The sequence below is a fragment of the Naumovozyma castellii genome, chromosome 3 (genome assembly GCF_000237345.1).
Source record: "Naumovozyma castellii chromosome 3, complete genome".
In the NCBI taxonomy this organism is placed as follows: domain Eukaryota; kingdom Fungi; phylum Ascomycota; class Saccharomycetes; order Saccharomycetales; family Saccharomycetaceae; genus Naumovozyma; species Naumovozyma castellii.
In genome coordinates, this window is record NC_016493.1 from 980,367 (window position 1) to 1,005,708 (window position 25,342).

The 25,342-nt window shown below is 38.8% G+C and overlaps 14 protein-coding genes and 1 non-coding gene across 15 annotated transcripts; 9 read left to right on the forward strand and 6 right to left on the reverse strand.

The window, feature by feature from the left end:
* Positions 1 to 49: 49 nt before the first annotated feature.
* On the forward strand, positions 50 to 985 carry STP22 (ubiquitin-binding ESCRT-I subunit protein STP22; the record flags this gene model as incomplete). Its single annotated transcript, XM_003675786.1, has 1 exon — positions 50 to 985. One exon carries the CDS (start codon positions 50 to 52, stop codon positions 983 to 985), a length of 936 nt encoding a protein of 311 aa, XP_003675834.1.
* A 236-nt stretch (positions 986 to 1,221) lies between these two features.
* On the forward strand, positions 1,222 to 2,130 carry ILV6 (acetolactate synthase regulatory subunit; the record flags this gene model as incomplete). The annotated part of the gene is made up of 1 exon (XM_003675787.1): positions 1,222 to 2,130. The coding sequence occupies one exon, from the start codon at positions 1,222 to 1,224 to the stop codon at positions 2,128 to 2,130; it is 909 nt and encodes a 302-aa protein (XP_003675835.1).
* Positions 2,131 to 2,480: 350 nt separating this feature from the next.
* On the forward strand, positions 2,481 to 3,272 carry SGF29 (Sgf29p; the record flags this gene model as incomplete). The annotated part of the gene is made up of 1 exon (XM_003675788.1): positions 2,481 to 3,272. One exon carries the CDS (start codon positions 2,481 to 2,483, stop codon positions 3,270 to 3,272), a length of 792 nt encoding a protein of 263 aa, XP_003675836.1.
* Positions 3,273 to 3,719: 447 nt separating this feature from the next.
* On the forward strand, positions 3,720 to 4,853 carry GBP2 (single-stranded telomeric DNA-binding/mRNA-binding protein; the record flags this gene model as incomplete). Its single annotated transcript, XM_003675789.1, has 1 exon — positions 3,720 to 4,853. The coding sequence occupies one exon, from the start codon at positions 3,720 to 3,722 to the stop codon at positions 4,851 to 4,853; it is 1,134 nt and encodes a 377-aa protein (XP_003675837.1).
* Positions 4,854 to 5,092: 239 nt separating this feature from the next.
* Positions 5,093 to 9,733, reverse strand: BUD3 (Bud3p; the record flags this gene model as incomplete). Its single annotated transcript, XM_003675790.1, has 1 exon — positions 5,093 to 9,733. One exon carries the CDS (start codon positions 9,731 to 9,733, stop codon positions 5,093 to 5,095), a length of 4,641 nt encoding a protein of 1,546 aa, XP_003675838.1.
* A 59-nt stretch (positions 9,734 to 9,792) lies between these two features.
* Positions 9,793 to 10,902, forward strand: DCC1 (Dcc1p; the record flags this gene model as incomplete). Its single annotated transcript, XM_003675791.1, has 1 exon — positions 9,793 to 10,902. The coding sequence occupies one exon, from the start codon at positions 9,793 to 9,795 to the stop codon at positions 10,900 to 10,902; it is 1,110 nt and encodes a 369-aa protein (XP_003675839.1).
* Positions 10,903 to 11,132: 230 nt separating this feature from the next.
* Positions 11,133 to 12,653, forward strand: NFS1 (cysteine desulfurase; the record flags this gene model as incomplete). Its single annotated transcript, XM_003675792.1, has 1 exon — positions 11,133 to 12,653. One exon carries the CDS (start codon positions 11,133 to 11,135, stop codon positions 12,651 to 12,653), a length of 1,521 nt encoding a protein of 506 aa, XP_003675840.1.
* A 157-nt stretch (positions 12,654 to 12,810) lies between these two features.
* LEU2 (3-isopropylmalate dehydrogenase) lies at positions 12,811 to 13,908 on the reverse strand (the record flags this gene model as incomplete). The annotated part of the gene is made up of 1 exon (XM_003675793.1): positions 12,811 to 13,908. The coding sequence occupies one exon, from the start codon at positions 13,906 to 13,908 to the stop codon at positions 12,811 to 12,813; it is 1,098 nt and encodes a 365-aa protein (XP_003675841.1).
* A 372-nt stretch (positions 13,909 to 14,280) lies between these two features.
* On the forward strand, positions 14,281 to 16,971 carry RFX1 (Rfx1p; the record flags this gene model as incomplete). The annotated part of the gene is made up of 1 exon (XM_003675794.1): positions 14,281 to 16,971. The coding sequence occupies one exon, from the start codon at positions 14,281 to 14,283 to the stop codon at positions 16,969 to 16,971; it is 2,691 nt and encodes an 896-aa protein (XP_003675842.1).
* Positions 16,972 to 17,246: 275 nt separating this feature from the next.
* NCAS0C04890 (uncharacterized protein) lies at positions 17,247 to 18,350 on the forward strand (the record flags this gene model as incomplete). The annotated part of the gene is made up of 1 exon (XM_003675795.1): positions 17,247 to 18,350. The coding sequence occupies one exon, from the start codon at positions 17,247 to 17,249 to the stop codon at positions 18,348 to 18,350; it is 1,104 nt and encodes a 367-aa protein (XP_003675843.1).
* Positions 18,351 to 18,599: 249 nt separating this feature from the next.
* NCAS0Ctrna2I lies at positions 18,600 to 18,673 on the reverse strand. Its single transcript has one exon. It is a non-coding gene; the product is annotated as a tRNA-Ile (tRNA).
* Positions 18,674 to 19,397: 724 nt separating this feature from the next.
* Positions 19,398 to 20,825, reverse strand: CBF5 (pseudouridine synthase CBF5; the record flags this gene model as incomplete). The annotated part of the gene is made up of 1 exon (XM_003675796.1): positions 19,398 to 20,825. One exon carries the CDS (start codon positions 20,823 to 20,825, stop codon positions 19,398 to 19,400), a length of 1,428 nt encoding a protein of 475 aa, XP_003675844.1.
* A 307-nt stretch (positions 20,826 to 21,132) lies between these two features.
* Positions 21,133 to 23,325, forward strand: HMI1 (ATP-dependent 3'-5' DNA helicase; the record flags this gene model as incomplete). The annotated part of the gene is made up of 1 exon (XM_003675797.1): positions 21,133 to 23,325. One exon carries the CDS (start codon positions 21,133 to 21,135, stop codon positions 23,323 to 23,325), a length of 2,193 nt encoding a protein of 730 aa, XP_003675845.1.
* On the reverse strand, positions 23,326 to 24,306 carry IZH4 (Izh4p; the record flags this gene model as incomplete). The annotated part of the gene is made up of 1 exon (XM_003675798.1): positions 23,326 to 24,306. One exon carries the CDS (start codon positions 24,304 to 24,306, stop codon positions 23,326 to 23,328), a length of 981 nt encoding a protein of 326 aa, XP_003675846.1.
* Positions 24,307 to 24,444: 138 nt separating this feature from the next.
* NCAS0C04930 (uncharacterized protein) lies at positions 24,445 to 25,110 on the reverse strand (the record flags this gene model as incomplete). Its single annotated transcript, XM_003675799.1, has 1 exon — positions 24,445 to 25,110. One exon carries the CDS (start codon positions 25,108 to 25,110, stop codon positions 24,445 to 24,447), a length of 666 nt encoding a protein of 221 aa, XP_003675847.1.
* Between the last annotated feature and the right edge of the window lie 232 nt (positions 25,111 to 25,342).

A 25,342-nucleotide genomic window follows, 5' to 3' on the forward strand; every position in this document is an offset into this window, starting at 1 on the left:
TCTCCCAATCTTTCAGCATTGGGATCCTAGATCATGTAATATATCCAAGATGCTTATAGAGCTACTACAAATTGGCTCTAGGGAACATTTTATTCAGCCAACCCAGTCGAGCTCTCCTAATGGACAGAATGATAATACGAAGAACGTTGACATTAAGATGCAAGATGTTAGACCTCCTTTACCACCGAAGCCGACTCTTCTCATGAAAAATGGTCCCACTTCTTCTTCAACTTCTTCACTTTCTACTCATACTGATAATATGCGTTTCCCCGTATCGCCATCACCATCACGACAACAATCGCAACTCAGCTCCAATACGCCATTGCCACCAAAGATTCCATTAAACAATTCCTCCATAAGTATTCCAATAAGTCCGCCAAAGATTCCCAAACGTCCTACTGAACCCAAATTGGAAACATCTTTCGATTTACTTGATTTAACGACCTCTGGAGAAACGCACGAAGATTCCACACACAAGAAAACCATGATTGATTTACAAGAGACTATAAACGCACTATCCCAGGCAGACAAGACATATATAGATTCCGAGTTACAAGGCCGAGTGGGAACTATTGAATCCGCCTTTCAGCAATTCGAAGATCTGTATGCTTATGAGACCAAATATATATCGAGCGTGAAACAATCCATTGAAGAGAATAAGGACAAGTTACGTCGGGAGACAGAGGTTGTAAAAAACGAAATCCAAAACGTCAGAAACTTTGGTAACAAGCACCTGGAAAAGGGTACCACAGACCCATTATGGATGGTCTCCACGGAGTCCGCCGGCCTAAACCAATTGTATGACCTAGTGGCAAAAGATGATGCTCTCTCTGACACAATCAATGCATTGTACCAGATGCTGAACAGAGGGGTTATCGCACTGGACCTGTTCGTTCGGAAGTCGAGAGAGCTGGCTCGAGAGCAGTTCCTGACGCGTCTACACATCGAGAAGATCACCACCATCCTGCTAGAGGCAGAGCATTAGTTAGTGTAGTTAGTCTATGGGACGATGACTCACGGTGAAATGCGGAGCGTTTCCGGCCGCATTTTAAACAGCGCGTTGAACAAGGTAATGGAATGAAAAAAAATGGAAATTCGAGCCTGTATCGCACTCGCATCCTAACATTATATATTTATTCTATCTCACTTCAGTTTGTAGTATTCTCTCTTAAATAGATCAGAATAGATAGATCATTTGCCACAACCTTAACGTGAAAAGTTATGATCAGAACTCTATTGAGCAGTAGTGCCAGGAGAAGCTTGGTCCGCTACAGTTCTTCATCGACTTCTGCATTGGCATACAAGCAATTGCACAGACACGCTGCCAGACCACCTTTACCTACTGTTGACACCCCTTCCTGGGATGCCAACAGTGCCGTCTCCTCGATTCTTTATGAGACTCCTGCTCCTTCTCGCCAACCAAGAAAGCAACACGTTTTGAATTGTTTGGTACAAAACGAACCTGGTGTCTTGTCCAGAATCTCAGGTACTTTAGCCGCTAGAGGGTTCAATATTGATTCTTTAGTCGTCTGTAACACCGAGGTGAAGGATTTGAGTAGAATGACAATTGTTTTGCAAGGTCAAGATGGTGTCATTGAACAGGCAAGAAGACAAATTGAAGACTTGGTTCCCGTTTATGCTGTCTTGAACTATACAAACTCTGAAATTATTAAGAGAGAGTTAGTGATGGCCCGTATATCCTTATTGGGTACCGAATACTTCGAAGATTTGCTATTGCACCATCATAAGAATACCGCCAACGTGGATCAAACTGAAGAATTAGTCACTGAGATCAGAGAAAAGAAGTTCCATCCTTCCAACTTACCAGCCAGTGAAGTGTTAAGGTTGAAACATGAACATTTGAACGATATAACTAACTTGGCTACCAATTTCGGTGGTAGAGTGGTTGATATCAGTGAAACCAGCTGTATTGTTGAATTGTCCGCTAAACCAACCCGTATTTCTGCATTCCTAAAATTAATTGAACCATTCGGTGTTTTAGAATGTGCTAGAAGTGGTATGATGGCTTTGCCAAGAACTCCATTGAAGACCAGTGCCGAAGAGGCTGAAGAAGCTGATGAAGGTAAAATCAGCGACATTGTTGATATTTCCCAATTACCACCTGGTTAATTGTTCTGAGATTTTGACATCTCTCTTTCTATATCTATATCTATATCTATATCTCTATAGACAGTCTATAGCGAAATTTCATGATGAATTAGATGATACTTACTCGCTAGGTCATCTTTAACGTCGTTTCCTTGTTGACGGACGCGTTGTGGAAAACGTTCAATGAATAGAGGCTAACTAACTAACAATTGATCGATGCTTTGGAATGGTTGATTAGGGTTGCAATTGGAAGTATACCAATAGAAGAACAATTCAATACAACTACTAGGAAACAATCTTTTAATAGGAATATCATATATTAAGTAAACTCGCCTCAGTTAGAAAATAAAAACTAAAAGAACAAAGAAAATATGGACGGCCAATGGGATATAGTCATATCATCTTTACAGGATATTTACAATAGCAATGAAGTTAGCCAATTTGATGATGATCCTAATTTGAAGAGACTCAATTTTGCAAATTTATCTGACGAACAATTACAAACATATTTAGATAAATTCCAAGATCATAGAGAAAATGTCAAGAGAGCTCAGAGGTTATTAGAAGCTGTTAAATCAAATTTGGATACAATATTAGATCAGGTACCAAACGATGATGCTACTAAGGGCAGTAGTAATGAAGTTGGCTCGGCAGGTTCTGTATCGAGTAAAAGCTCAGCAGGAAAGACTACAAACTCCATAATGGGTAGAGCATACTGGACAAGCCAATATAATCTGAACCATGATATAATTGTAGGATCAGAGGTTGCATATAAACCAAGAAAGGGCGGTGATGGTGAATGGTTTCATTGTGAAGTAATAAGGATAAGTCCGGACGGTTTAAGATTCGAGGTAAGAGATCCCGAGCCAGATGAATTGGGGAACACTGGCAAAGTTTTTAAATGTAATTGGAAAGATATAATCCTTATCCCACCTACAACGGCTACAAGAGCCCAGATACCGAATTATCCAGCAGGAACGAAAGTTTTAGCGAGATATCCAGAAACAACGACGTTCTATCCCGCTGTAGTTATTGGAAGTAAGAGAGACGGAACGTGCCGACTCAGATTCGATGGGGAGGAAGAAGTAAATAAGGAGACAGAAGTTGCACGAAGACTTGTGCTGCCCTATCCAAACGTATCCTCATCACCTGCCAAGAAGTAACGACAATAGCCTCTGTTTACTAGGAAACCGTGTTGCACGATCGTTTCTCGGCTAAGGAAAAAAATTCGTATCAAAAGAATTTACATAAGTTTACATAGTATAAACAGTTGATCATAGATAGTAAGATATATTTCAATTCTTAAATCTTTACCTAGTTAATCATCAGACGCTAATTGCAAAAATGGAAGCATCAGATTATGATAACAGATATGTATGTCTAACCCACTGATGGTATTATTACACCGTCCAACTACTAGACGAGAAAGAAGGTAGAACGAAAACGCCGTCTGGGAACAACAATCTAAAGAGAATTGAACTCAATCGACATTAGTATTATACTTCTCACTTCTAAACGTTGGTTCTCAAAAACCTAATTGCTTTTACTAACATCAAATTTAAATAAAGGGTTCTCAACGTAGCCGTTCAAGATCACCAACTCGTCGTCGTATGAGCGATGAACGTCCGTTGGACACTGGACGTGATAGTTTCCGCCCAAGATATGAAGGGAGAGGGGGCAGATTTGGTGGAAGAGGGTTTAGAAGTGGTCGTGGAGGATTCAGAGGCGGACGTGGATCATGGGGTGGACGTTCAGAAAGATTCCACCCATCAAGAGTTGGACCACCACCAAGAAGAACATACGATAGACCATATGAAAGTGGTGTCGAAAAACATCATGAGAATGGTATCTTTATTGGGAACCTTTCCTTTGATGCTACTGAAGAGGATTTAAGGGATTTTTTTTCACAAGTAGGTGAAGTGGTAAATGCCGAAGTTATGTCATATAGAGGACGTTCAAAGGGTATGGGTACAGTAGAATTTACAAACCCTGCAGATGCTGAAGAAGCAATCCGTCAGTACAATGGTGTTCCATTTATGGGCCGTGATATCTTTGTGAAGCAAGATCAACCTCCTCCAGGATCAAGACAAGAATTTAAATCATCTGAACCAACACAACAAGGATATGAAGCATTTGTGGTCAATCTTCCATATTCAATTACTTGGCAAAATCTAAAAGATATCTTCAGAGAATGTGGGGATGTCATACGTGCAGATGTTGAATTAGATTACAATGGGTACTCTAGAGGATTTGGTTCTGTCATTTATGCAAACGAGGAAGATATGTTTAAGGCAATTGATTCATTCAATGGAGCTGAATTAGAAGGAAGAATTCTAGAGGTGAGAGAAGGTAAATTTAATCACCCAAGAGACACCTTTGATGATAGAAGAGACTTTGATGATAGAAGAGACTTTGATGATGTACCAAAGGAAGAAGAACCAGTTCTACCTCCAGCACATAACCCTAGTTTTACTGAGGGTGTAAGTGGTGATGGTGAAAGAAATAATACAGTGTACTGTAACAATTTACCGTTATCCACAACAGTCCCAGATCTTTACGATCTATTTGGAAGCGTTGGTGAAATTGCAATGGCTGAGTTAGTGTATGATGAAACCGGAACATCGACAGGTGCAGCTGTTGTAGAATATGCCAGTCAAGATGCAGCTGATGTTTGCATCAACAAACTAAATGGTTACAATTATGGAGGTCGTGACTTGCACATAACCTACGCATCCCGTCCATAAAATATAATTACCACCTTATTAGAACTCTGATTGTAATGTATATATGTCAGTATATATGATGAGGAAACGTTTAGCGTTTTGTAATTTAAAGAATATAATAGCGTGTGACAAATTCGAAAATTATTTATAATAGGAATGTTACCATTTTCAGACAACAACGAGATATGAAATCGATGGCTTTTAAAAAAAAAAGAGTCCTTTTAAATATATATTAGATATAACACAATTCTATAAATTTCCTATTCTTTAAATTGGAGACGATTGGAATTGTCGTTCAATGCTTTTTCGTTCTCCTTGTTATCTAGAAATTCTGTTAAATATGCAAACGACGAATCACGATCAATTGATGATAAGTTACTGTCTTCCTTGCTTTTCAACGGTGTTTTTATGGTGTTTCCTGGAGAAGCTTTATTCCTTTGCTGAACTATTTGGACGTCATTTGTCTCGAAATATTGTAATTTACTTGGGGATATCCAAATTGGATCATCAGTTTGATTAGAGATATCATTTGATGTTTTGTCAGCAATTGAAGCACTCTTTGGTAGCACATAGACATGTGGTCCTTGCTCTTTGGTTTCTTGCTCTCTGTACGTTAAATCTGGTATAATCGAGTGGTTAATATGTTTCGATAAATCATGTTCATTTTCCTGGGTTTCGCTACGAGTATCATCAAATGACATGCGGAATGAGCTAAACTCAAGGTCGTCAATTAAATGATCCTTCATCATAGAGGAATCATTGTCTTTGTGAACATCAGCACTTTTTTGTAATTCCATTGTAGACGTCTTTTCGACTTCATTTGTTATTAAAGCAGTTTGTTGTGATTCAAAAGTCTCTGATGGATCCTCTGTTGGTGTATAGAATTTGTCATCTGCAACATCTTCCTGAGAGGGAAAAACCAATTCATGTAAACGTCTATTAGGGTTTTTATTAAGATCCGAAGTGAATGAAAAATCAGATGTTGCATTTTGCTCAGAATCAGCAAAATGTCGATTCTCTGGGGAGTGGATAAATTTTTGGTTCTTCTCATTGATGACACGAACAGGTGAGGTACTAACTACTTTAAAGGTTGGTTTAGTGTCTCCCTGAATCAATCTTTTTGAGTGCCTTCCTATGCGATCACCATCATCCTCCTTCACATCTTTGTTTGCAAGGTCTGGAGAACTATTCAGGGTTGCATTGGATGGTAGTGAGAGAACATTCTCTTCTACCTTCGGAATCTCTACTTCCTTATTATCCGAAATATCGGTAGCACCTTCCTTATTTTCATCTTGTTCTTCAATAGTTTCTCTAAGGGCATGCTTTGCAAAGCTGCTAGTTGCATTGTTTAAATAATTTTCATTCAGTGCACGTTCACTTGGCAGGCGTCTCCAGTTATATTTAGCGTCCGTTTCATCTAAAACAAGCTTCATATCCTTAAATAATTCAACGAATGACTCGGATTTACCGAATTGAATTTTGTTTACGTGAAGTTTCGGTATTTCTGGAAACATTTTCTCCTTCTGTACTGTTTTCTTCTCATCTGCTAGAATGCTATTTGAAGACAAATATTTATCTATAATTTCAGGAGTGTCATCAACGTGGTCAATTGTATCATTATTGGTATTAATTGATTCTTGTTTAATTTCTTTTCCTTCAGATGGGATTACATGAGAGGATTCATCATTTCGTTCTTGACCAGAATGTTTTTCTGACAAAGGTTCATTTCGTTGTACTTGGCTGATATCTTTCTCTGGTAGAGATTCGATTCGAGATGATTCTATGGCATCCTCAGAGAGACCTTCAATAAAATCACCAAACAGTTCTTTATTGAAAGTTGGATTGCTTTTTGTCTTTTTTGAAGCGGCTTTATGCTCGTCGACAGTGGGCTTACCTACCGGTACCACATTTTCATGATTCTCATCGGTATTACCATTGCTCTTTTCAACAATTGATGGAGGAGTAACTAATGAAGAAGAAGAGGAAGAAGAAGATATTTCAGGTTTAGTTGGTGTACTTGGTAACTCCTTCTCGTGTTTTGTAGCGCCTGAATCAGTATATTGGTTATTGTGAACCACTGAACCAATTCTTTGAGTATCCACATGGGATTTCCTGGGTATATTTTTTTTTTCCACTGGAATTTCTGTCTTAGATTTGAAAATAGTAGGAACATTTTTTGGTGGTTTAGTTGAAGGGAGTTGCTTTGGTTGCGAAGATATGGGTGTTTTTGGTTTTCTGCCAAAGATATTCTTGAATATACCAAATATCCCTTTCTTCTTTTTCTTCTGAGAAGTTATAGCCTTAGATTTAGAAACTGATTTATCGTTATTTGGGAGTGCAGGTTTCTTCTTTGTTGTTGTGGTGGGAGGATTTGTATTCTTCTTCGATTTAATTTTGGTCTCCTGCTTTGAGTGTTTCAAATCACTAACATCACTCCTAAAAGTCGTAATGCTACCATATGATCTTCTATTTCCCTCATCTATTTTCCCCTTTGTCTTTTTGGGCGTTGTAGTTGTATATTGAGTTGTTTTCCGTTTACAGTCTTTCTTCATTTGTTGGACCAAGTTTTCATTTATAGATAATAAAGTCTTCACCATAGGAGAGTCTACCGAGGAATAACATATTGGAAGTTCCGATATTAATTGTTGAATAATGGCAGGGATAATAGTTGGCGATGAAATTTCCATGCTAGTTTTATCACCTTTACTTGTTAATACATGTAATTTAATCAGATCATCATTGTCATTGACATTTACTTCATCGTTAACAAATTTGGTGAAAAATGCAAGATGTAAATTGTTTTCTTCAAGTAAACGTGGAGAGGGTTCCATGTTTAGAAATAAACAACATTTTGATTTTATCTTTTCTGTGCTGTAAGCTTCCATTTCGTGAGCAGTTGAATAAAGCACCATCCCTCTTTCAGTTGCCTTAAAAAGATGGAATGCTGTATCCTTTTCCAATATTTTGGCCTTCGTGACTAATTCAGCGACAGAAGATGCTGTCATATCCTTAGAGACCAACCTACATGCTACCGAGAATGATGTATCGTCCTTTGAACCGTCCACTCTTAAACAATCATTATCAATGATAGATATGATAATGTCATCTATATAACAGTAGTTTTCCACGTTTAATTTTGGAATCTTGGGGGGCAATGGTACTTCATTTATCAATGAATTCATTAATATATCTGAAATAAGTGGTTTATTATAGGAGGGATCAGCATTGTCATTGGAATAATAACTTGTTGGGTCAATAATATTTAAAAAAATGATATAATCACTGAATACCACCAATAGGTTTCTTCTTTGAGGGTCGCATTGATCAATGACGTCGAATACACCGACAACACGTCTCTTTAACCATTTATATTGCAATTCAACGGGCCAACCCTTTGCCAATTCCGTTAATATTTTCCCCGAGGGTGTAAATACTCTTGTATCATATGGTTTCATGGTCATATCTAGTTTCCCGAAGGAATGAATGACATCGACAATATTCATGTAGCATTTATCAGCAATTAGTGTATCATTTGGATCTTGCCATTTTTTAGATTTCCATAATCTATCAATTATTAATTTCAATTTGAGAAGTTTTTCATGCGGGCCTCTAATAATGGATTCCAATTTCATTTCAGTGTATTTTTCACTCTCTGGGATGACATTGCCAAAATTTCTTAAGAATAATTTAACGTCTTTGCTAAAGTTTTTAGTGGCGGCTTCATGTCTCGTATATGCCTTGTAAAAATATGGGATGGTAATGTTACAAGCCTTTAAGATTTCCAATGAACCATAAGGTGCAGCAGATTTCAAAGAGTCCAAAAATATACAATTTATTCTGGTCACTTCATCGATGGTGGGGGGAAAGAGTCTGTTCAATTTCACCGTGGATAGTCCCTCGATGTCACCATTAAGTACTTTTATCCTTAGTGTAATTAGGAAATGTTGAAGGAATTCCACTAGACTGAGTGTAAAATTTGTTTGTAATTGCAATAATTCATTGCAAATGGCCTTCACTAATTGATCATCATCGTTGTGTTCGATACTGTCATCATCATCATCCGGTGGTTTATAACCGTATTCTGTTTGTTCAGGGGAGTACTCGGTGACCGGGTTGAACAACTGTTCCAATTGTTCACCCAAGTGGAAGACCATTTTATTATTAATGTCGATTGCGGATTCTACATTTTCATAAACGACATCCAATAAAGTGGATTGCATGAACCGATGTTGGAGACACCCGGTATTGCACAACAATTTCTGTAGATTCTCAGCTGCCTTATTCGCTGTGATCAGTTTACAAGAGCTAGCGAGGTCACCGGCATGTGTCGGATCATATTCTTCTCTTTTCGACGATGTTTGTAATTTCAATAATTTATCCTTGGGCAACTCTACGAATTTTTGCAACAGCGTCACGGCGATACATTTCTTGATCTTGGAATCCTTATCCTTGACGTTCAAGTTTTCAATAGCGGGGTAGAATTGTGAATTTTTCGTTATATTGACGTTGAAATAAGGTGAGATGCCCAATTTATCCAGTATAAGACAGTTTATTGTTGTGTTGTTGTTATTGGAGAAGATGCAGACGAGGAAGGGCCCCCAGAGCAGATGGTCAAACCCCTCATATACGACGAAGTCTCTGAATTGGGTGGTCCATTGGTCGATGGAGTGTATTTCTGTGAAACGATGCGGATCCAAGTATTTCTCTATTAAGTTTTGAAAGAGACGAATTTTCAGTTGCGGTTGCGATTGCGAAGGTTCTGGTCTGGTTGAGTAGATTGATGATAGGTCATGGGAAGTGTTCATTGTGTATGGGTGGCTGTCTGTGTTTCGATATGGGTTGGTAGCGTTGATGTTTACGTATGTACATTTTTTTTTCAAATCTATGTTGACGTTTCCCATTTCGCGTATGATTTTGAAATTTTATTTCAGAATAAGAAGATCTCGAGGAATTAGCGTTCATGGGTATGCAATTAAAGAAGCGCAAGATGAGTATTGAATTGTATTCTGCTGTAGGGTTGGACGATTCATACAAATTGTTACAATTGACACCCGACCTGGTCAAGATATTAAAAGAGGGGAGTGATAATGTGTTGCAGTTTAAATCGTTGTCAGGTGATGATAAGGCGGAGGTGGTGTTATGTTCTCGAGACAAGACGTGGTTAGTCAAGCAAAAGAACCATTCCAATACAGTGTTGCTGATGCGCGGGGAAGAAGCGGAGGCAAATAAACTGGTTGCGTTTGCTAGAACTACATTTGAATACGAGACTCGAGCTAGTCATGGGGAATTAAACCTGGAGTCGATCCCCATATATGACGGAGACGAGGTCTTTCCTCGGGACCGCAGTAAGATCAAGATCAAGAATATGGACGAGTTGCTGGAGAATTCAGCATGTTCTGAATTGGAATGCGAAACTCAATGGCATACGTTGGGCGGATGCGAAGTGAATGGATGTCTCTGTCTATTATCCTCAGGGTTTTTGTCCAAGGCGCTTCATGTGACGCTAATGAGTGTTATGGCGGAGAATCTTAACAGTGACAGTCTGGCGCTGGCGGAGACGTCGCAGGCTGTGAGCAAAGACATGGATGGATCGTTCAATCCTTACACACGAGAAGTAGTCAAGACGGTGCTGAACCGATTCGGCACGTTACAGGAGGGGAGCTGGCGATTGAACCATGCGGAGATCGCCCAATGGTACGGGATCCAAGCGCTGAAGAAGTACGTCTCGCAGCGGAGCATGGCACTGGACGAGTTCCTCATCCGTTGGAAGGCGCTGTTCCCACCCTTCTTCCCCTGCGAGCTGGACATCGACATGCTTCGTGGATGGCACTTGAAACGGGGCGATGGGGAAGCAGTGCAAGTGCAGTACGTGTCACGTGCGACGCTGCCGCCGGGCGCACGTGACCGGTTTGCCGCTCTGTTCCAGCTGCAATCCGAGTGGCTCCTGGAGGACATCGCGCCCTTCGTGAGCGAGTTGAACCATCGCGGCCTGAAACTGGAGTCCTTCATCACTAAGTACGCTCGCAGACGCCGGGCGGGTAACGGCCGCGTGATCGTCTCCGGCCGCTGACGTAAGCGGGACGGAAAATGGGTGCGCAATATTGTGTATTATTAAGCTGCGAACTTGCGATGCGAGGAAAAGTCATGGGACCCATAGGGCTCTTAGTCACGTCTACATCTGCATCTACCTACACACTCATATATATATATATATATATATATATTTAATCTGATCTGTTTGTATACTCGCAAGCTACTTTCTACGTCGCACAGCACAGCACAGCACAAGATCGAACAACAATGTTGAGACGCACAGTTGCATCAGGCTCCTCCATGATGAGGATGGCCAAACTGCCACTCTCCAGCAGGACAGCACTAGCATCCGCCACTACTCTCCCCAGAAGACACTACTCCCCCGCAGCAGCCGTCAAATTGACCAACGATATCTCCCTGGAGACGCACACAGACACGCAAATGGCCTCCAGGGATCAGGCTGCCGCCCGTGCAGAAGCCTCTGCTGGGTCCTCCGCCAAGGCTGCCGCCATCATCGACGAGATCGACACCTCAGGTCGCACTGCGTTGAACGCTGCTTACCAGGAGAACACAGGGTTCGGTACAAGACCCATCTATATGGACATGCAAGCCACCACGCCCACGGACCCAAGGGTCCTGGATACCATGTTGAAGTTCTTTACGGGACTATACGGGAACCCACATTCTAATACTCATTCGTATGGTTGGGAGACCAATAAGGAAGTGGAGACCGCAAGGGATCATATTGCCAAATTGATTGGTGCGGATTCTAAAGAGATCGTATTCACGTCGGGAGCCACTGAATCTAATAATATGGTAGTGAAGGGGGTCGCTAGGTTTTATAAGAAGACCAAGAAACATATCATTACAACGAGAACGGAACATAAGTGTGTTCTGGAGGCTGCTAGAGCCATGATCAATGAAGGGTTTGAAGTCACGTTTTTGCCCGTGGATGAAGCTGGATTGGTGGATTTGAAAGAATTGGAAGCCGCTATTAGACCAGATACTTGCCTGGTGTCTGTTATGGCCGTGAATAACGAAATTGGGGTCATTCAACCATTGAAGGAGATTGGTCAAATTTGTAAGAAACATAAAGTGTATTTCCATACAGATGCGGCTCAAGCATATGGGAAGATTAAATTGGATGTCAATGAAATGAATATAGATTTACTTTCCATATCATCACATAAGATTTATGGTCCCAAGGGTATTGGTGCTCTTTACGTGAGAAGAAGACCAAGAGTTAGATTGGAACCTTTATTCTCAGGTGGTGGTCAAGAAAGAGGTTTAAGATCGGGGACTTTAGCTCCACCATTAGTCGCAGGGTTCGGTGAAGCTGCTAGATTAATGCATCAAGAATTTGAATCGGATCAAGCTCATATTAAGAGATTATCAGATAAATTAGTCAAGGGACTATTGGCAAATGATCATACTAACTTGAACGGTTCTGCAAGTCATCGTTATCCCGGTTGTATTAACGTTTCCTTTGCCTATGTCGAAGGTGAATCTTTATTGATGGCATTAAGAGATATCGCTCTATCCTCTGGGTCCGCATGTACTTCTGCATCCCTGGAACCATCATACGTATTACATGCCCTGGGAAGAGATGATGCATTGGCACATTCATCCATTAGATTCGGTATCGGTAGGTTTACCACGGAAAGGGAGGTAGATTATGTCATTAAGGCAATCTCAGAAAGAGTAGAATTCTTAAGAAGTATTTCTCCCCTATGGGAAATGGTTCAAGAAGGTATTGATTTGGATTCAATTGAATGGTCAGGTCATTAATCATCATATTATTTAACATATCCATTGTAACATGTTATTATTGCTTTTAATTTATACAGAACAAAACATACATATTTGTACATAATTTTTTAAAAACCCTATTTAATTTGATTTTGATTTTGATTTTACTATTTCATTATACATGACATTTAAACATTTATGCTAATATTTCCTTAACGGCCTTAGCAATGGCATCCCCAACTTCTTGAGTGGAATTGGAACCACCCAAATCACCAGTTCTAACACCAGCATCCAATACTCTTCTAACAGCTTCCTCGACAGCTTCACCTTCCTTAACCATATTCAAAGAAAGTTTCAACATCATGGCGGCAGATAAGATGGTTGCCACTGGGTTGACTTTATTCTTTGGTAAATCTGGTGCAGAACCATGACATGGTTCGTATAACCCGAACGCAGTGTTGGAATCTGGTAGCGACGCCAATGATGCAGATGGTAATAAACCTAGAGAACCTGGAATAACAGAAGCTTCATCAGAGATGATATCACCAAACATATTACTAGTGATAATAATACCGTTCAATTGAGTTGGGTTCTTAACAAGGATCATAGCAGCAGAATCAATCAATTGGTTTTGCACTGTCAAAGTGGGGAACTCATTCTTAATGGTAGCTTCCACGGTCTTTCTCCATAATCTGGAAGAGGCAAGAACGTTAGCCTTATCCAAGGACCAAATGGGTAATGGTGGGTTATGTTGTAATGCTAAGAATGCAGCCATTCTAGTGATTCTTTCCACTTCAGGAACAGAATATTTCTCACTATCCCAGGCAACACCATCACCGTCATCCTCCTTTCTTTCACCGAAATAGATACCACCGACTAACTCTCTGACAACCATGAAATCAGTACCCTTAGCGATTTCTGGTCTTAGGGGAGATAATCCTAATAGAGGTTCGGAGGCAAAGTTACAAGGTCTCAAGTTGGCATATAAACCTAGTTCCTTTCTGATCTTCAAAAGACCTTGTTCTGGTCTCACGGCACCGGTCCCCCATTTTGGACCCCCAACGGCACCAAGCAAGACAGCATCGGCCTTCTTAGAGGCTTCTAATGCTTCATCAGTCAATGGGACACCAGCAGCATCAATAGCAGCACCACCGATAAGATGGTATTGGAAATCAAACTTCACTTTGGAAGACTCAACTTGTTCGATGGCTTTAAGCACTTTGATGGCTTCCTCGGTAATTTCACCACCAACGTGGTCACCTGGTAGTACTACAATCTTCTTGGTAGTGGACATTGTTATTATATTGTGCTGTGTGAGCTTTTTGCAAACAGAATTGAGTTGTCTGCAGAAAGCTAAATTGAGCAGAATAAGGCAGAATGGCACAGTATATATACCTATTGGCAAGTAGACTATGTCTGTTCCATTGAGTCAGTCAGAGTTTTTCAAATTCCTCGAGAACAGCGACAACGGGCCGGTGCCGGAGTTTCTCCGCGCGGGCGGGTAACAGCAAACACTTGTTGCCAGGGTTACACCTTTTTTTCGACCCCAACAAAATTTTCCACAAATGTATAATCAATGCTTCGATCAATCTACTTCACAGTGGGGGCCATCCAGTAGACACCCAGTCAAAGAGCTCCTGTATAAAGCTAACCGGTGCATCCTACCATGCCGGAGAATAAACACGAAACGTCTGCTGCAGCTGCAGCTGCCGCTACTACTGCTGCCACGGCCAATGCCCATGCCCATGCCAATGCGTCCACATCCGCCAATCAACAACTGATGAACCCATCATATCAAAGGTCGACTTCTTCCATATACCATTTGTTACAGGCGCCCAGTGGACAGCATATGGTGAATGGGCCTCCCTTACTGGCTGCTCTTCCGCAAGCAAATCAAATGGGCCCTTTACCACAACAACATACTCCACTACAATCATACCAGGGAACAACCAATATTACCAACAACAACAACACTAACAATAATAACAATAGCACAATGCGTCTCCACGAGTATCATTATGGCCAAGCACAACAGCATCCATCACACAGTGGCCCAACGGATGGACACCCCATTACAAGGAACGATTACGAAAGAATACCCATACAGAGACAAATTGATCAGATGCAATATCAACATTTGAGACCAATCTTACCAGCCATTGCATCTGCTGCCGCAAGCGCTACAAATCATGTCCCACTACCGAATTTCCATCACCATCATCAACAACCGCAGCAGCAGCAGCAACAGCAACAGCACCCAAGGCTTTTGCGAACTAATTCTCCAGTTAATATACTAATGAATACACCTACACCCTCAGCATCACCCTCTCTTTCTAATTTGGGTTTATTGCCCTTATTGGCTCAAGCAAGGTTGGAGAGAACCCAATCATCCATCCCATCATTTGCATACCAACCAACACCATCAGCAACATCTACAACAACAGCACAGGTAAATGGAAAAGCCAATACCAGCAACGAAAAGGCTAAAAGATTTAACTCTCTCCAAAATCCACCCACAGCAGGCAAGAAAACTGCTAAATCACAAAATGTTCAAGAAAAGAATAGTCCTCCTCCCCCTCCGACCTCATCAAGATCTTCCGTTTCACCACCAACAAGGAGAAATACACAAGAAATTCTTGCTAAATCTATAGCTGAAAAGTATTTGAATAACCCAATTTCAGAATACGCATCCATTGTAAGAAATGCAGAAATAGCAGTACTAAACATGGATGCTCAAACAAATTCGAAAGCTTCTTTACAAAAGGCAGAACAGAATAGAGAACGGGAAAGACAAGTTTATGCTTTGTTATGGTTGATGAAGAACTGTGAATCCAAGCATGACAGTTTTGTACCAAGGGGGAGAATTTTCGCTCAATATGCATCGTCTTGTGCTCAAAATAATTTGAAACCATTATCTCAGGCATCATTGGGCAAATTAATTAGAACTGTATTCCCTGATTTGACAACAAGAAGATTAGGGATGAGGGGACAATCCAAATATCATTATTGTGGGCTAAGATTAATTAATTCAGATGATTTCAATCCTAATGATACTGATAACGATGATAACGACGAAATATCACCTATTAAGAGAGAGAATAGTGAACAACTTGATGTGAAATTGATTGATCCAGAAAATCAAGAACAACAAGGCGCAATGACGACGACGGCGACGACGACAAACTCAGATTCTGCCAAGGAAACGGCAAATGACACATTGAAGCGTAACAACAACGGCTTTGAGTCCGGCAATAGTAGTCCTATTAAGAGACGGAGAGTGGATTATATAAAAAAGAATGAACGTTCCCGATCATCATCAGCGGATGACAGTTATAATGAAATTCCCTTCCTTGATGATTTGTACCATAAAATGTTTATGAATGATGATCTTGCTAATACAGAACATGAAGCTTTAAAACTTCCCCCAATTCCAAGAGATAAATTGAATTTAACCACCGATAAGGATATTGTATCATCGTTAGAATCTCTTTATTATGTGCACTGTAAAACCATTTTTGAGAATATTAAATTTATGAAATTTGAATCATTACAGAAAAATTTGTTTCTTTTCAGTTCAGGTTCAATATCTCCACAAATGTATTCTTTATTCATCTCAGAAGAATTGTATGATTGGATTTATCAATGTGACTTAATAACACACATTGAATTAATCAAATTCTTTTCCAATTTAGTGATTAATAATAAACCAATGAATGATTCCATACTTTTCAAATTAGATCTATTTGCAAAGGATTATTGTGATTATGTTTCAAAGGCTAGTATTGATTTACCTCTACCAGTAGTTGAGAAAAAATTGAAGATTGCAAAGAAATTTTCAAATTTGATTAAGAAATTAATCAAACTGTTTAAATTTATTCAAAGTTTCGAAAATAGTTTCCCTTCATTTAAAGAAGGAATGAAAAAGGATTGGCAAAATATTATCAATTTACATGATATTCTTGACATGGTCAGCAATGAAAGACATCAACAAGTAATGAAATTGATTAAAGATTTCATGCAGGTAAATATCCCAATGTTCTTAAAAGATGAATATCGTCAAGAGGGCACCCCCACCACCACTGACACAGACACAGACAATAAAGAGAAAGCTGTGCCTAACTCAATGATAGGATTTATGGAGGCATTGCTACAATTTATTTCGGATGAAGGCAAACTAAACGCTTCAGGAAACGTTGTTGTCGATTGTTTTGTCAGGTTTACAAATACAGTAGTCGGAGATATCAGTTTAAAATCAGCAGATAATTTGTTACCATGGTTGTTCGTCCATAACATCACTGTACAATTATTACACTACTCACTTGACGTGAGTAAGTTCATTAAGGACACTACTACATAGATCTTTTTCCATTAACTAAATTAAATACAAACGACTTTAATGATATATTTTTCGAACTCCGAAATTTTTCTAGAATATTCGCGAACAAACTGGAAAGTTTTAGGGGGGACACATTTTGAAAAACAATAAAAAAAAAATAGCCTGATCGGTCATTTATAAAAGAACTCACTTACCAAGATTCATATCTTTTATTATTAGTTTCTTTGTAGGATATTTAGGAGCAAATCATTCATAACTGAGTCAAGCTCAGATAATATACAGAATTAAAGAAAACAATGGTTAAGGAAACTAAACTTTACGACTTGCTGAATGTGCAACCAACAGCTAACGAGCAAGAATTGAAAAAGGGTTACAGAAAGGCTGCTTTAAAATACCATCCAGATAAACCCACAGGTGATACGGAAAAATTCAAGGAAATTTCAGAAGCATTTGAAATTTTAAACGATCCTCAAAAGAGAGAGATTTATGACCAATACGGGTTGGAAGCTGCCAGAAATGGTGGGGCTATACCTACAAGTGATGGAGGTGCCTCATTCCAAGGTGGATTCCCCGGTGGTGCCGGTGGGGCTCATGCATTTAGTAATGAAGATGCATTTAATATATTTTCACAATTCTTTGGTGGTGGATCAGGACTTGGTGGCGATGCAGGTTTTGGTGGATTCCCATCTGGTAGCAACATAAGGTTTTCTAGTTCAGGATTTCCTGGAGGTGGATCGAGTTCAGGGGGGTTCCCAAGTGGGTTCTCCAGTACTGGGGGTATGCCAGGCGGATTTTCTAGCGGAGGTATGCCCGGTGGATTCTCTAGTGGAGGTATGCCTGGAGGATACCGTAGCCCATCTCCAGAACAGCAGGAAGAAAAAACAGATGAAGTGCACTTACCTGTTAGTCTAGAGGATTTGTTTGTGGGTAAGAAAAAATCATTTAAAGTTGGTAGGAAAGGTCCAGATGGTAAGCATGAAAAGACACAAATTGATATTCAATTAAAACCAGGTTGGAAGGCAGGAACTAAGATCACTTATAAGAGTAAAGGTGATTATAATCCTAAAACAGGTGGTAGGAAAACACTTCAATTTATAATTAGTGAAAAACCACACCCTCATTTCAAAAGAGAAGATGATAATTTAATATATACACTTCCTCTAACGTTCAAGGAATCGTTACTCGGCTTTTCCAAAACAATACAGACAATAGATGGGAAAAATCTACCATTATCAAGAGGGCAACCTGTTCAACCAAGTGAAACTACAACATATCCAGGACAAGGTATGCCGATTACAAAGAAACCAGGTCAAAGAGGTGATTTACTTATCAAGTACAAGGTTGATTATCCTATAAATTTGACTCCTGCTCAAAGGGAAGCAATCTCTAATAATTTCTAAGCTGCATAATGAATTATTATTTGGATTAATTCATGTTATATAATCTATAGATGAATGTTTAATTAAGAAATAAATGTTGATAGTAGCCTTCACAGAAGCGAAAGTTGGAAAACATTATTATCTTGTTCTGGATTGCTTTTTAGGTCAATCATATCAATTCGAGAAACCTTCGGCGCCTTTGCTAGTCCCCATGGGACACGTTTGATTGTGTAGTTAATTTAACAATAGCATGGGCAAAAAAAAAAAAGATGATCTCTAGCGGGATCGAACCGCTGATCCCGGCGTTATTAGCACCGTGCCTTAACCAACTGGGCCAAGAGATCTTTTTTTATTGATATTTACGGTTTTCGGAGATTTACATAAATGATAATCAGAGCCATTTGCCTCAAACTTTATCTCTATGTTTGGTAGACTTTATATGATTCATAGTATGCAAAAGATTTTTGTTGGGTTACCTTAACTAGAAAAAAGAAAAATTGTATGTAATTTCAAAAATAATGCCACTATTAATAATATTTGAAAACTTTTTGAAACACTAATTCTTTAGGCAAGGAAACTTGGAACCTAATTTTGAAAAGAATAATTTCAATAAATGAAATATCATGTTTTAGAGAATAAAATAAAAGATTTTAGGGTTCTTTCAAGAGAATGTTTTGTAAGAATTTCAAAACATTTGTTATTTCTTGAAAATTAAATTTGTTTAAATATTAATTTGACAAAAAGATTGTAAATAAACATAAAATCAAATTTTTTTGCCCTAAATTGGTTGCAATACAGAGATTTAAGGCCTCTTCAAACACTAAGAGTCTCATTTTATAATCTTTGAGTCTTTGAAAGATTGGAGAATAGAAGCTTATAAAATATGCTATTAAGTCTTTAACTACCAGATATCAGGGACCAAGCTGGACGCCCCCAGTTCCACCAGAGTAAGTGAAAAAAACTCCACTCCAGCTTTGACTTTTTTTTTCTTATTTTATTCTTAGTTTGCTAAAAAATAGATATACAATAAACACTAATATACTCGAATTTTTGAGAATGCAATTCCGATCATTTCTTGGATTTCTTCTTCTTCTTTTCCTCAGTTTCACCTTCATCATCAGCCTTTCTCTTCTTTTCCTTCTTTTCCTTCTTTTCCTTTTTCTCCTTCTTTTCTTTCTTTTCCTTCTTTTCCTTCTTCTCTTTCTTCTCCTTCTTTTCTTCATCTTCCTTCTTGGTCTCTTCCTTTTCTTCCTTTTCTTCTTCCTTCTTAACTTCAAGTTCCTTAATCAATGGAGCTGATTCAGAAGTTTCAGTAGTAGCTGGAGTAGATTCTAGAGATTTATAGTTCTTTTTCCAATCTTCTGGAGTGTTTTCATTAGTACGACCATACTTATCTAATTTACCATCAGCCTTCATTTGTTTCTTCTTTTGTGCGACTGGTCCCAACCCCCATCTTCTTGGATACAAATCTCTTTCCATAATACATCTCTTGACGGTAGCAACGACACCATGGTCACAGGTTGCTAAATCAACAGTTGACATTTGAGCAATTGCGACAGCAATAGCTTCACCCTTAGTAGTAATTAAAACGACTTCATCGTATAGCTCAATACCTTCTTCATAACGTAATAAACCTGGAATCATCAATTTGGCACCATAACAGACAGCATTGACAGCAGAATCCTTGACGACAATTCTCTTGTAACCGACCAACAAAGTTTCTAAAGGTTGAATGATTTTTCTTAAATAAGATTCATCTCTAGTATTATCGTAAACCCATTGGGCATCCATAACATCATGTAGAGTAACCATGTTATCATTTTCAGACAAAGCACCTGATCTAACACGACGAAGTTCTTGCATATGACCACCAACACCTAGAAGCATACCCATATGAACACATAAAGTTCTCATATAAGTACCAGCTTCACAAGAAGCCCAAAATACACCCAAATTTCTCTTATTATCGAATTCAATCAAGTTGGAATCATAAATAGTACGAACACGTAATTGACGCTTAACAGCAGAAATTAAAGGTGGTCTTTGGAATAGGGCACCAGTTAAGTTTTCTAGAGAACGGCCTAAATCTTTTTCGTCTTTTAAGGCATCATGTAATCTGACGATACACACGTACTCCTTACCGGCACCTTGTTGGGACTTAACCAATCTAGTAGCTCTATCAACACAAACGATTAAACAACCAGTAACTTTTGGATCTAAAGTACCGGAATGACCAGTCTTTTCACAACGCAAGATACGCTTAATCCAAGCGACAACTTCATGAGAAGATGGGTTGGATGGTTTATCTAAGTTAATAACACCGGAACTGATGTATGATTTCAAGTCTCTCTTTAATGGGGAAGCACCGGTAGGGATTGGAGTATAATGTCCACTTCTTACTAGCAACTTATCGTAATCTTTCAAAAGCAATGGCCATTCAGATGTGTTGGCGGAGGCACCAGTGGCTTCTGGGGTAATAACAAAGTCTTTAGACATTTCTAGAGTCTTCTATGGATGAATTTCTGTGACTGGAAGTGAGTAGTTGTACTATATCAGTACTAGTGAGTTTAATAGCCATAATAATAATTTTTCACTTCTCATCGAGATGAAAATTTTTCCAAAAAAAATATTGTTGGGCGGGTAACGGTTTTGGACAGTATTGAATATAATGATTAACAAATGATAGAGGTGCTGTGCTGTGTCACAATTGTGTTGGGATAACTATATATATCTCTGAAGACCACTAGCAAGTTGAAGATGTGCCCGTGGGAAGCAAGTACGTAGGGATATATATTGAAAAGTTATGGAAAATTATAAATTAACGCCGTCTCAATGGAAAGTAATAGACTTCCCTTATAATGCATCCTCCACTTTAAAGATAATCGCTGGTCCTGGTTCAGGAAAGACCCTTACTCTATTGCACAAGATTCATTATTTGATCCAATCGGGACAACTTCGACCCAACGAGGTGTTGGTCTTATCATTGACCAATAAAGCTGTGGATAATATTATTGATAATCTGTTATCGATCTTTGAGTTGAATAATGTAGAAGAACATCCTCCCGCCATATTGAAAGAGTTAGTGGAACAAATCGGTGTGTATACAATTCATGGTTTAGCCAATCGAGTTGTTGTAGAAAATGAGGGATTAATTACTATTATTGAAGAAAATGGTTGGAGAGGTCTGTTAAAATTATTACCGACAGATTTTTGGCAAAATAGAAGATTGAATAGCAATGGACTAACGAGAGAATTACAAGCTGCCTTGAATGAATTTAAGAGCAAGAATGCTATCTCTAAAAATAATAAAAGCACCAAAAAGCAAGATGAAGTCATTGAAAAGCTAGTCACTATTATGAACAACGGTAAAGTCTTAACGAATGATGATTTGATTCTCAGAGCCACTGAGTACTTATCTAGAATTGCCACCCCCTCGACCATCGAGAATGAAATTTCGGAGGAATCGTTCACCCAGGCGTTGAAATCGAAATACAAAGTGATCTTAATTGATGAGTATCAAGATCTATATCCATCGTTACTGCCGATTATACAAAAGGTTTCATCCGAAAAACAATTGATAATGTTTGGTGATACGAATCAGAGTATTTATGGATTTCTAGGGGATAATTCAGAAGTAATAACTGCTCTTGATAAGCTTCACCTGACCAATTCACAGACTCTCCACCTTTATGATAACTTTCGATGCACACCAGAAATAATAAATTCCGCCAACAGAATTCTGTCAAACCATCATCAGGGACATTCAACAGCTGAAGATTTGGTCTTAAAGAAGCCATCTGGTGTTGCCCCCCAAATACACGAATTCGTTGATCCATTAGATGAATTAGAATTTCTCGTAGATAACATTACACAATCTGTTTGTTCTTCTGCTAAATTTTCCGACATTGCCATACTTTCAAGGACAAACAAGCATATTCAAACCATATCTGAACATCTTACCTCGTATGGAATTCCTTTTGAGAAATTGACGGTGCAACCGGATTGGTTGAGTGATACGAGGATTCAATTTATTATAGATCTGTTGAAAGTTGCCTTATTATCATTCAAGGGGGAGCATGCAGAGGATAGAATGGAAAAGCTGGAATATAAGTGGCAAAGTGATTTCAATGTCATTGTCACTTTGAGTGCTATAAAGGGAATAGGGAACAAATCCATTCAAATGTTGTATTCAGCATGCAATGCAAGGAAATGCTCATTATGGGAGTACATTTCGTGCGTTTCCAAAGAAGAATGGCCATCTACTGTATCTAATAAGAAGAAGGTGGAAAATTATACTTCTTTGTTAAAGCCCTTGATTAAAGACGGTAAGATATGCGATTTAGACGAACCAAGTATTTTACTGAAGGAGATAGTTTCCATAATCAATGATTTAGACTACGATCCTTTAAAATTTCAAACAACCAAAGATATGGAAATTTTCAAAAAGAATTTAGGGGAAATGTTTAAGATTATGAAATTGTCCAAATCAAATCAACCGCAGGATCATCCTATATTTGTCGAGTGGTTCCTGGAGACGTATTTTGATCAAAGTTTAATATTCCACAGGGCCAAATTGGAAAGTGAATTAGATGATGGGAGTTTGGGATCGGTCAAATTATCTACGATTCACTCATCCAAAGGGTTAGAGTTTCCTATTGTATATTTAGCCGGTGGTCCCATGGGGCTCAGTTACCCGATAGAGGATAAATCTCTGTATGTTGGTATGACGAGGGCTAGAAATTTGTTATATTTATTAAACACTAAACATGGAAGGCTTGGAGAACCTACTAATAAAAGTATGTCTCCATTATTGAACAATGAACCGTTTTGGAATTATTATAATCTCGATATGAAAAGAATACATGCTAATCCTTCACGATTGTTCAATTCCAATATAATAAGGTATAATAAAATTGGCGGGAAATTCGGTTTAGGTAAAAGAACGTTTATGACATATCTTCGACCAACATTTAAACTATGTAAATATCTATTGTAATTACACATTAAAAGTTACTAAGTTGGAGGCATCAAGTCCCGAATGCATGAAGAAATAAGAGTTCAAAAGCATTTTGAAATGGAGAAGGGAACCTAGAATGATACAGATGTGATAAATATTTTCTGAGTTCCCAATGAAGTCAAAATTCTCCGAAAATCTTTCTGGAACTTGAACTGCCTTCAAGGTCATACTGAAGAGATATAGAGAGAGCTCTAATAGTATGGCTTTCCCCTCCACTCTTCTTAGTATCCTAAATGTGTTAAATTTGAACATCAACGATGCTGTAGGTAGGATGAGTAAAGATACAATGAAGGTAATGGAAACCATATTTCTTTGACTTCTATTTTTCCTTAAAAATTGTTCTGATAGTGTGAATATTGCAAAGATAGAAGAAATTAATAAGGTCGAAATGGTGAGGAATTTAAAATAAAAGACGTTATCGAAAAATGTGTAGTATAATTGGGTAATAATGGATGTTGAAATATAATTAATAAAGGCTAAATGGCTCAATTTGAACCATAAGTGGCATTTGGCGAGGGAATGGGATTCCAAGAGGTAAAAAATGGAGTTTAGAGCAAAATATTGGAAGGCTCCGAAGAGGTAAAAATTAACCATAATGTAGTCTGACATAGTTGTTGCTGGGGAAGAGGGAATCAAATAAAGGTCTGTGAAAAATAAGAGTAAGGTAAAATAGACTGTGGAAAAAACTGTATTGAGAATTATATTTACAGTTTGATTATTCCAATAGGTTACTGTATGAAGGCATTTTATGAGAGAATTTGTTTCTCTGACGTACCCATTAATGATCTTGCTATTTGAATATTGTTTCTGCCATTGCGGAAGCTCTTTCAGGATTGGAAGGACCTTAGGTCGCCTAGGGAAAGTTACACTATATTTTGGCGCGTTGAATGGTGTCAACTTGTCAGCATCTTGAATCTCCGTGGCTGTTTGTTTCTTGGTTGTACTAGTGAGCGTAGCCATTATCTAAAGTATCAATACGCAAATATAGATCTAAATCGACTAAGCAAGCTGGCAAAGACATTTGTGCTTATTACAAAACAGGGGTTATTACATTGATCTGCTTTTATATACTGTACGTAGTGGTCTTGGCCTCGAGAGTTAAATTGTTGAGCCATTGTTGTGTCGCTGTGCAATTTTGGCGTGTTTTCCTTGTTGAGCGCTGTCGCTGTCGTCTGTTTCGCTCACGGTGGATACAGTCCAGTTGACACTGACACTGATGCTCATGCCAGAAGAGGAACTGGCACTGCTCTTCAAGAGCGGTGACTGGTTCAGTGGGTGGTGTGCTAGCACTGGCCCGCTCAACAGGGGGGACAGTTGCCATGGTGGTAGGCCCTCAGCCTGTGTCCCTTTCCTCTTGTTCATGGCAAGCCTTCCCTTGATCTTACTACCAAATCGGACGAAGAATTGGAAGAACCTTGTTAGCCGGGTTCGAGGAACATATTTTTGAATTGGTGTCTGCTGCTTAGCCACAAGCATTGTTTCCGCTAGTGCTAACAATGCCTCTCTTGTCTCGTTCGTGAGGTTGAAGGAAACAACTCTGTTATTCTTCCTCAGACGACACAGAGAACGTCTCTTTTCAATTAATACGCATGTCTTCCCGTTCTCTCCATGCTCTTCGTACAAATCGCATCCGTAGCAATAATAATCCAGTTTATTCTTTTCATTCACCAGAAAACTTCTGATATCCACTTCGAATATCCCAAAGTCTCTATTCAAATTGTGTCCCCTCCGGAAACTGTTACTTATACTACTCACATTGATCATGATTTTCCCCTTCTTTCCTTATAATGTATATCCTCTCATGTAGAGTATGTGTAGTTATCGAAAATCTTGGGCTCTTAGCTTGTCTTATCAATAACATCAGAATGTTATACGGAGTTCCATTTCTTTATTACCATAAAACCAAATTTCAATTAACTAACGACACCAAAAAAACCACAAAGCATCCAACACACAACCACCATAAATTTTCCAGATGATACAAAAAAACTGTTGC